Here is a 10,128-nt window from a genome sequence, read left to right as displayed (position 1 = left end):
TCTTATTTCATCTGGATCCATCGAAATGGTTATAGTAAATAATATAGAATGAAGTGTAATAAAAAAACGCAAAAAATACCTCTATTATCCTGCAGAACACAGTGTGTACAAACACTCACACGTATCGGTTACCCTCCGGTGCACGCTCGAATTTTATTTTAGTTATTCACTTGAAAAAAGGCTTAAGAAAACACGACAAAATGATGCAGTACTGGTGAGAGACTAAGGAGTCCGGAAACATGACAGTAGATGACACAAGCCACGTAAATGACATGAATAAAACCTGTCGAGTAACACTCCATGTTGGACCTGCTACAATGAAATACGATGTCGAGTGGGGCTCGACGTTGGACCGGAAAGGGTTAAAGCATTTTTTTCCCCATTTTCCTCCCAATTTAGAGCACTCGGTTTGTCTTCCGCTGCTGAGAGATACCCGATTGCATCCGAGGAGAGCACGTCGTCTCCTCTTCTCGCCCCTGCATTCTGCACAGGCGTCTCTTCCGCCAATCAGGGTCTTTACACAGCGTATGAAGACTCACCCACACATAGTCCGGCCCCCACCCTGCAGATACGGTGACCAATTAGTATTATTATGCCCGCCAGATGGCGCCCAGCTGACCGGTGGCAACCACTGAAGTGGAATAATACAATGAAAACTTAATTAAAATAAAGAAGTACTAATTCGTTTAGGTGTGCAGATGTTTAGGATCATACAGGATCCAGCAGTGAAAACAACATAGTGAACCTGTGACCACTTATTATTCCTTTATTTATTTATACATCACATTCTCATTCCTCCTTCGTCTCTTTCACATCATCTTCTGTACCATTCAGCCACTTCTGTAAATACAATCATATATTTATTACATTATATACTCATTACTGATACACTGTATAGTCAAAAGTATTTGGACACCTGACCACGAGCTTGACGGACGTCCCATTTCAAAAACGAACAGCATTAAAACAGAGTGACCTCTATGGGTCTGTCTGAAAACCTAGTGACCCGCCCTGCTGCCTACTACCTACCTGATCAGCTGCCTCAGTAGAGAGGATTCTAATACGACATAAAGCTCCACTTCTGCTACATCACCGCAGTTTTAGCTTACTAACAGGCTGAGGCGTCACAACCCGCAAGCACGCCAGCTAGCGTCTCCCTCCGTTTACCGAAAACGCTTAAACTGTCCCTGACGAGCCCCAATGTACAGATAAACGACACTTGTGCACGCTCCCTCGTTATTCAGTCAGATCATCACTCAGAATTAAGGCGCCTCAGTAGGAGCATTTTAAAGGATCTGAGAATTTAGACACGCCCTCTTCTCGGGAGTGTAGGGTGACGTAATATGTGTCTATGTAGTGAGGTCAGTAGGTTTTCGGACAGACATCTATGTAAGGTTTTCAGCTATAAGAACAGCCGCTCTTCTGAGTAGGCTTCTCACAAGACTTTGAAGTATGTCTGTAGGAATTTGTGCCCATTCAGTCTATTGTTCCAGTTTATTCCAGAGCTGTTGAGCTGGGGTGAGGTCGGGGCTCTGTGCAGAACACTGGAGTTTCTTTAAACCAAGTACATGGATGCAGTCTTGCTGGAACAAGAAAGGACCTTCCCTAAACGGTTGCTGCACAGTTGGAATCATAACATCCTTTATGTTATTATATTATGTTATTTATTAGCAGCCGTGACTGTATTTCCTCAGACGGTTACTCTACACCCGACTATATTTAGATTCTGGACTGTGCGCAGTGACCCCCGCTGACCTTCTGTACTGTAATAAGTCCGTATGGACTGTGTGAGAGTAACAAAGCGCCTTCAGAGCTAAAATAAACCTGGTCCATGCAGGAGATATAAATCACGTTCCAGCGCAGACGCAGCAGCAGAGGCTGAGATTTCGCTGGCCTGGATTTCTGGCCCACATTCACTGCACTGCTGCAGCGCTGTGGTACATCCCTGATCACAGCATCACATCTAACCACAGTGTGTGGGATTTAAACCAATATACTGAGTACCACGTTCGTTTATCACATCTACACTTCATAGTTTGCTCCAACCTATGAGTCAGTAGTCATAAACAAACGGGTTTGTGTGTTATTTTACTACAAGAAGGACTTGATTTATAAGTGCACACCACTAAACTGTTACACTTCAAGTCAAATCTACATCATGCCAGTCGTAAACATTTTTATTTTCTCATCCGATTTAATCATTGCCAGTTCCCCTGTTGCAAGACTCTTGCCGCTTCTACCACCCCGCCACAGGTTGAGATCTGAGACTATCACGACAACATTGTTGTTGTTGCAAGCCTGGCGACCCTTCGGCAAAAGAAATGGGTCGCAGAGAAAAATAATAATAATTAAATAAACAGATTTTAACTTGTACTCGTACACCCCCTTTGGAGGCTTTACGTTACATCTTGTAAACCACAGTGGGTCCAGATTGCCACCATTTTCATTAATCGGATTGGGTGGAAAAGAGGCAAAAGAAAAAAGGAATGAATTGGAATGTCGAAAGTGAGCGAGGCCTGACCTCACAAATTCTCTTTATTGATTTTACGGGTACAAATTACGGGTACCAGACATATTGTGGAAAATCTGTCCAGAAGAGTGGAGGCACTCCATACTAACCTCAGCGTCTTGGAAAGAGATGTTTATGAAGCTCATGGTCAGGTGTCCACATACTTCTGGTCATATTGTGTATTTCCTATTAACCGGTGCTGGATGCTGAACCCACCTGTATGATCATCTTTGCTCGACGAGTCCTGAAAAGACAGACAGACAGACAAATGGAGAGAGTTTTGGACAAAAGTATTGGGACATGCTTCGTAATTACTGCTAATCAGCAGGGCTGTGACTCACAGTAGATGTTCTGGCGTGTTGGATGGACGATGCTGGAGTCGGAGTAAAATCTCCCACGTGTTCTGTGCTCTCATCTGAAAAAAGGTGAAACGAAATTTGATTTGATCCCAGATTTGAATCATTTACATTTTCGGCATAAAGCGGACGCTTTTATCCAAAGCGACTTAGTTATGACATGAACATGATTTTGAGCAGTTGAGGGTTAAGGGTCTTGCTCAGGGGCCCAACAGTGGCAACTTAGCAGTGGTGGGGCCTTCTGATTACTAGTCCAGTACCTTAACCACTGAGCTATCATTGCTGATATGACTGACTATGTCTTGGGGGTTGAAGGCCTGTATTGGATTGGCACCCTGCCTTGAAAGTCTAATGTGGAGTATCTCCACAGAGCTCTGACCCTGACCCCCAATGACTTAACATCTTTGGGATAAATTGGAACATCAACAGTGTGTCAGGGCTTCTCGGCCAACATCGGTGCCTGACCACACAAATGCTTTTTCGACAGAATGGGCACAGATTTCCTCCTCGGTAGGTCTGGTTTTGGAACTGGATGTCCATTAAGCTCATGGTCAGGTGTCCACATACTTTCGGTTGAATAGCATGCTTCAGATTCTGTTTGTGTTTTAAATGCACATTAAACTCACCTGAATTATCAGAAGTAAACTCGACGGGTCCTGTAGAGAGAGACGGAGAGACTTCAGACACAAATATAAACATTTGTTCAGCTAAATGTGGCTCAGACAGACTGACCTGCTCCAACCAGCAGTTTGTTTTTTCATGTTTGGTGTGTGAGGAAATTTTTTTTCCTCAGACACCCGGCAAAATGAGAATCAGTAAACAGAACACTCACCATCAGACGTGCCTGTGGAGTTCCAGGACGTGTCTGCAAATTTAACACAAACGAGCCATCGTGAACATCAACACATTTAAAACAAAATAAAAAATAGTTAACACATGAATTCAGAATTTCTCAGTAGTTTGTATGTTCATACTCTGTATGGCAGAAAGTATGTGGACGCCTGACCATGATCTCACTGGACGTCCTACTCAAAAACAAATGCTATTAATAGAGTGACCTCTGTGTCATCAATTCAGCTAGAACAACAACCGCTCTTCTGAGAGACTGTGGGAATTTGTGCACGTTCAGTCAAAAGATTACAGGATACTGGAGTTTCTTTAAATCGAGTTCTTCTTCATGTCTTTATAGAGCTAGACAGCTAGACAGAACAGGAAAGGGCCTTCCCTAAACTGTTGCTTCAAAGCATATCATTTCCTTTACACATTTCATTTATTGCACCTGTTAGTGACACTACGCAAACCGTAGCCTAGTGGTCAAGGTAAAGGACTAGTAATCCAAAGGTCGCTGGGTCAAGCCCCACCACTGCCAGGTTGCAGCTGTTGGGCCCTTGAGCAAGGCCCTTAACCTTCAGTTGCTCAGACTGTATAATGTAACTGTAATGTAAGTCGCTTTGGATAAAGGCACCTGCTAAATGCTGAAAATGTAAATGTAAAATGTGGCTGAAACGTGAATTCAATAATTAGAAGTGGCGTCCCAATACTTTTGTCCATATAAAGTAAATATATGAACTTAAACAAGCTTCTGATTTGTCGATCCGATCAAATCAGTAGCACCAAATATTAAGAAATTCTGAAATGTATTATCTTTACGTTTGAACATTTTGTCAGGCGTGCACAAACTTTTGCGTGCAGTTGTATGTACTGAAAGTAGCACAATTTCTCCCTCTGGTGGCACCGCGTGGTTTGTACAGAGCTTAGAAAGAACATGATTGGTTTTCACAATTCAAGAACCTCCCTAGCAGCCAGTACTAAGCTACATTATGTGGCCAAAAGTATCTGGACACCCTAATCAAAAACCACGGGCATTAATATTGTGGCACCACCCTCTTTTATAAAGTAATTGACAGGCTTGAAATGAAATGACCTTCCCCAAACTGTTGCCACACATTTGGAGGCATAACATCTATTTTACATAATTGATTTTCTACATCTGACAGAAATAGGTGTGTTCTAAATATCAGGACTTAGTTATTAGGAGGGGTGTCCCAATATTTTTGTCCATTTAGTGCACTTCAGGTCCCAGGGTTAAACCACCAAACATGAGGAGAACATGCCAAAACTCCTGTCCAAACGCGATGCTCAAACCCTGTGCTGAGAGGAAGCTCCGCCCATTTTTAAGCTCACAATATCAAACTTTTAAAAAAGAAAAAAAGTGTGGATTTGGTCCCCTAAGTTCATTTTGGGATGTTAAAGTGCATTTATGTAGCAGCTAAACCAGAATTTATTTCCGATTCTCAAGTTAGCCAAAGCTAAAATGCTAAGTTATGGCTAAAATGCTTACTGAACCACAATGGTGGCTCATCTCCAGCTAAAATCTCCCAGTTTTAGCCTGAGAACAGCAAGTTTAGCCTTTACTCGTGTACGGCTCTTACCCAGAGTCTCCACCTGCAGTTCTGCTGCTGCTTCGGCTTCTTTATCTGTCTGTCGTCTGTCTTCTTTATCTTTATCTGCCATGTGACATGAAGAACAAAAACTAAAGCATTAGCATTTTATAAACTGTATAAGAACAGGAATAAAGAATGTAAAGTGTAAACCACTAATGTAAATATGTAGAGTAGTACATGTACATAGTGGTGATGTAGAACACTGAACTTCTGCTCAGTAAGTGTTTAGGTAGATTATTATACAGGGGTCAGCACCCACCTGCAGGTTCGTCCTCTCGGGTCGTGTTTACATGATCAGCGCCGTCGTCTCTCATCATTTCTGTATGAATTAATAAATCAATCACAGATCAATAATCATCCTGATCAGGGTTTATAACTCACAGAAAAACAATCAATCGCTCAGTCTCAGAAGTGACTCAGATAGACATGGGAAGAACATGCCAAACTTCTCACAAGCAGTGAACAAATGTAAAGTTTGAGCTCAGGTTCCCAGAACCCTGGAGCTGCGCAGCACCTACACTAACTGTTTATTCATTTATTCGTTTGTTGTGATTCCAATTGGAAAGACTGAGCACAGAACAGGACCAAACCCAGGAGAGAGCATCAGTCCACCCGCCGCACCACCCTCTACACACTCACCCACCCATGTGTGAGGATAAAACAGATCATGTTCATCATGACGTACCGGTTTCCTGTGGGAGATGAACCTCCTCCACTGTGAAGAGAAAGAAAAACAGTTTTGATCAGGACTGCTGGTTAGATTTGGGAGTTTATGAAGACACTGATGAGGTGGGTGTAACATACAGGGTACGATTATACGTTTATACATTTAGATAAAAATAAAGATAAACTTTATTATCATTGTAGTTATACAGTATAATAACATTTTGTTTAGTAGCTCTCAGTGAGTCCAGCAGCAATAATAACATGAAATATATATAAAATATGTGACTCTGTTCAACACAAAATAAGCTAACATTATATAACAAATAAAAGGGCAGTTGTAGCCTAGTGGTTAAGATACTGGACTAGTAATCAAAAGGTTGCTGGTTCAAAACCCACCACTGCCAGGCTGCCACATTAAAACAACGTCGAGCAGCAGGGGTGAGATTCGTATTTGATTCTGATTCAGAGGATTCGTATTTGATTCTGATTCAGAGGATTCATATTTGATTCTGATTCAGAGAATTCGTATTTTATTCTGTTTCAGAAGATTTGTATTTGATTCTGATTCAGAGGATTAGTATTTGATTCTGATTCAGAGGATTCGTATTTGATTCTGATTCAGAGGATTCGTATTTGATTCTGATTCAGAGGATTTGTATTTGATTCTGATTCAGAGGATTAGTATTTGATTCTGATTCAGAGGATTCGTATTTGATTCTGATTCAGAGGATTCGTATTTGATTCTGATTCAGAGGATTTGTATTTGATTCTGATTCAGAGGATTAGTATTTGATTCTGATTCAGAGGATTCGTATTTGATTCTGATTCAGAGGATTCATATTTGATTCTGATTCAGAGGATTCATATTTGATTCTGATTCAGAGAATTCGTATTTTATTCTGTTTCAGAAGATTTGTATTTGATTCTGATTCAGAGGATTCGTATTTGATTCTGTTTCAGAAGATTTGTATTTGATTCTGATTCAGAGGATTTGTATTTGATTCTGATTCAGAAGATTTGTATTTGATTCTGTTTCAGAAGATTTGTATTTGATTCTGATTCAGAGGATTTGTATTTGATTCTGATTCAGAGGATTCGTATTTGATTCTGATTCAGAGGATTTGTATTTGATTCTGTTTCAGAAGATTTGTATTTGATTCTGATTCAGAGGATTTGTATTTGATTCTGATTCAGAGGATTCGTATTTGATTCTGATTCAGAGGATTCATATTTGATTCTGATTCAGAGGATTCATATTTGATTCTGATTCAGAGGATTCGTATTTGATTCTGTTTCAGAAGATTTGTATTTGATTCTGATTCAGAGGATTTGTATTTGATTCTGATTCAGAGGATTCGTATTTGATTCTGATTCAGAGGATTCATATTTGATTCTGTTTCAGAGGATTCATATTTGATTCTGATTCAGAGGATTCTAATTTGATTCTGTTTCAGAGGATTCATATTTGATTCTGATTCAGAGGATTCGTATTTGATTTTGATTCAGAGGATTCATATTTGATTGTTTCAGGGGATTCGTATTTGATTCTGATTTAGGGGATTCATATTTGATTTTGATTCAGAGGATTCATATTTGATTCTGATTTAGGGGATTCATATTTGATTCTGATTCAGAGGATTCGTATTTGATTTTGATTCAGAGGATTCATATTTGATTGTTTCAGGGGATTCGTATTTGATTCTGTTTCAGAGGATTTCTTATTGAATTCAGAAGATTCATATTTGATTCTGTTTCAGAGGATTCATATTTGATTCTGATTCAGAGGATTCGTATTTGATTCTGATTCAGAGGATTCATATTTGATTCTGATTCAGAGGATTCATATTTGATTCTGATTCAGAGGATTCATATTTCACTCTGATTCAGAGGATTCACCACTGCCAGGTTGCCACTGTTGGGCCCTTGAGCAAGGCCCTTAACCCTCTATTGCTTAGACAGTATACTGTCACAGTACTGTACTGTAATTTGCTTTGGATAAACGCGTCTCCTAAATGCTGGGTTTAAATAGTGTTTACTACAGCAGACGCTTTTATTTAATGCCACAGTGCAATTAAGGGTTAAGGGCCTTGCTCAAGGGCCCAACAGTGAACTGGGATTACATTAAAAAACACATTACCCGTCACGTCGGACACCTCCTGCCATAAAGAAACATCCAGGGACGCCGAAAAAGCTGCAAACATCAGATATTTCATGTTTTTATTAATTTAGTCATTTATACGTTTCCTTTTATACATTATAATATACACTGTATGGACAAAAGTATTGGGACGCCCCTACTAAATATTAAATTAATCTGTTTCAGGCACAACAGTTACTAACAGGTGTAATAAATCAGTCACATAAAGGGATTCATATGATTCGAATTTTACAGCAACAGTTTAGGGAAGGTCCCTGTGCACAAAGCAAGCTCTATAAAGACATGAGCTCTGACCTCAGCCCCACTCAACAGCTCCGGAATGAACCGGAACATCAACTGAGGCTTTTTGACCTGCGCGCACACACACACGCGCACGCGCACGCGCACGCACACACACACACACACACACACACACACACACACACACACACACACACACACACACACACACACACAGGGTATTCACTACTAGGGTAGCCCATCCAGATTCTGCTTGTTTTGGGAAGGATATCAGAGCCCATTTACGCACAGGGAGAACATGCCAAACTTCGCACAGACAAGAACCAGAAAGTAGCATCAAACCCAAGTTCCCAGTGAAGTTCCCATGAATGTAAACAACCCTGAATCGCTGAGTGAGAATCTCTTACCGCTGTGCCAGCCTGCGAGTGCCAGCAGGACCAGCAGAGGAACGCCAGCTTTCATCTCAGTCTTCAGGATGAAGGATCTCTGGCTGGAGGATGAAGATCTCTGTCCGTGTTTGGATCTCCGGAGGCTCTCCGTCGGGGTTATTATACGGCGGCGGGTATCACATGCTGGGCGTGAGGGGTACAGCAGGGGTACCTGCCTCCAGTACAGACGTGGCATTATCTGGGCACTGAATGAGATCCATTGTGTGGGTCAGATGTCCCGCTGCGGTACAGGCTGGTGACTGGTGTGAGATGGAGGATGTTTGGATGGAGCGCAGCGCCAAAACAGAACGATCCAAACATCCTAAACGTTGGGCACAGACACTATACTACCAAAAGTATTTGGACACCTGACTGTGAGCTTGTCGGACGTCCCACTTCAAAAACAAACACTATAACAATAGAGTCTTCAGAGAAGCTTCTTACAAGACTTTGAAGTATGTCTGTGGGAATTTGTGCCCATTAAGTCAAGAGCTTTTGTATAGCTTGGTCTGGAAAGCTCTCCGTTGACATTCCGGTTCATTCCAGAGCTGTTAAGTGGGGCTGAGGTCAGGACTCTGGATCAGGACACTGGAGTTTCTTTAAACCGAGCACAGAGACACTCATGCTGGAACAGGAAAGGACCTTCCCTAAACTGTTGCTGCAAACCAAATTATTACACCTCGTCCCAATACTTTTGCCCATCTAGTGTATGTGGACCTAATTAATAAGAACCATGGGCATTGAAATAAAGTTTAAATCAGACTGTCGAGGTCGTGCAACAGCATGTCAGTGAAATGTCATTTTTTATTACCATTAAACAGTTCATCCTGGTCAGGGTCGTGGTGGGTTCGGGTCCACCTGGAAACAGTGCGCAAGGAAGGAATCGCCCCTTCGCCCCTCCTTCTGAATTCCCAATCATGTCTGTGTAGACACCCGGTCGGGGTGACAGCACAGCTGTGGGTTCGAACCCTGGATCCCAGCAGTAGTGATTATATAAAGTGACTTACAATTATGACTGAACACAATTTGAGCAAGTGAAGGTGAAGGGCCTTGCTCAGGGGCCCAACAGTGGCAAATTGGTGGTGGTGGGGCTTGAACCAGCAACCTTCTGATTGCCAATCCACTACCTTAACCACTGAGCTGAATATAAAAACATTAAAAGGATCCCTTGATGCTCCTCTCCTTAACAGTGAAGTATTCTAGTCCTCTACTGCTTTGAGATCTGGGTATCCAGGGTTCAAATCTCAGCTGTGCTATCAGCCTGTCAAGCTTCTGGATGGACATGATTGGCTGATGTCTGATAGTTGGATGGCTGAAAACAGCTCTC

The 10,128-nt window shown here is 41.7% G+C and overlaps 1 protein-coding gene across 1 annotated transcript; it reads right to left on the bottom strand.

Moving 5' to 3' along the window:
- Positions 1–750: 750 nt before the first annotated feature.
- LOC134332711 (uncharacterized) lies at positions 751–9,012 on the bottom strand. Its single transcript, XM_063014463.1, has 10 exons — positions 8,781–9,012; positions 8,113–8,166; positions 5,995–6,024; positions 5,569–5,628; positions 5,298–5,372; positions 3,698–3,730; positions 3,492–3,521; positions 2,851–2,924; positions 2,726–2,753; positions 751–840 (listed from the first exon to the last, which is right to left on the bottom strand). Exons 1-10 carry the CDS (start codon positions 8,995–8,997, stop codon positions 815–817), a joined length of 627 nt encoding a protein of 208 aa, XP_062870533.1. The 5' UTR covers positions 8,998–9,012; the 3' UTR covers positions 751–814.
- Positions 9,013–10,128: the final 1,116 nt, after the last annotated feature.

This window comes from Trichomycterus rosablanca, chromosome 18, assembly GCF_030014385.1.
Source record: "Trichomycterus rosablanca isolate fTriRos1 chromosome 18, fTriRos1.hap1, whole genome shotgun sequence".
Classification (NCBI taxonomy): domain Eukaryota; kingdom Metazoa; phylum Chordata; class Actinopteri; order Siluriformes; family Trichomycteridae; genus Trichomycterus; species Trichomycterus rosablanca.
Note: the sequence above shows the minus strand (reverse complement) of the source record. Positions and strands in the feature narration are given on the sequence as shown.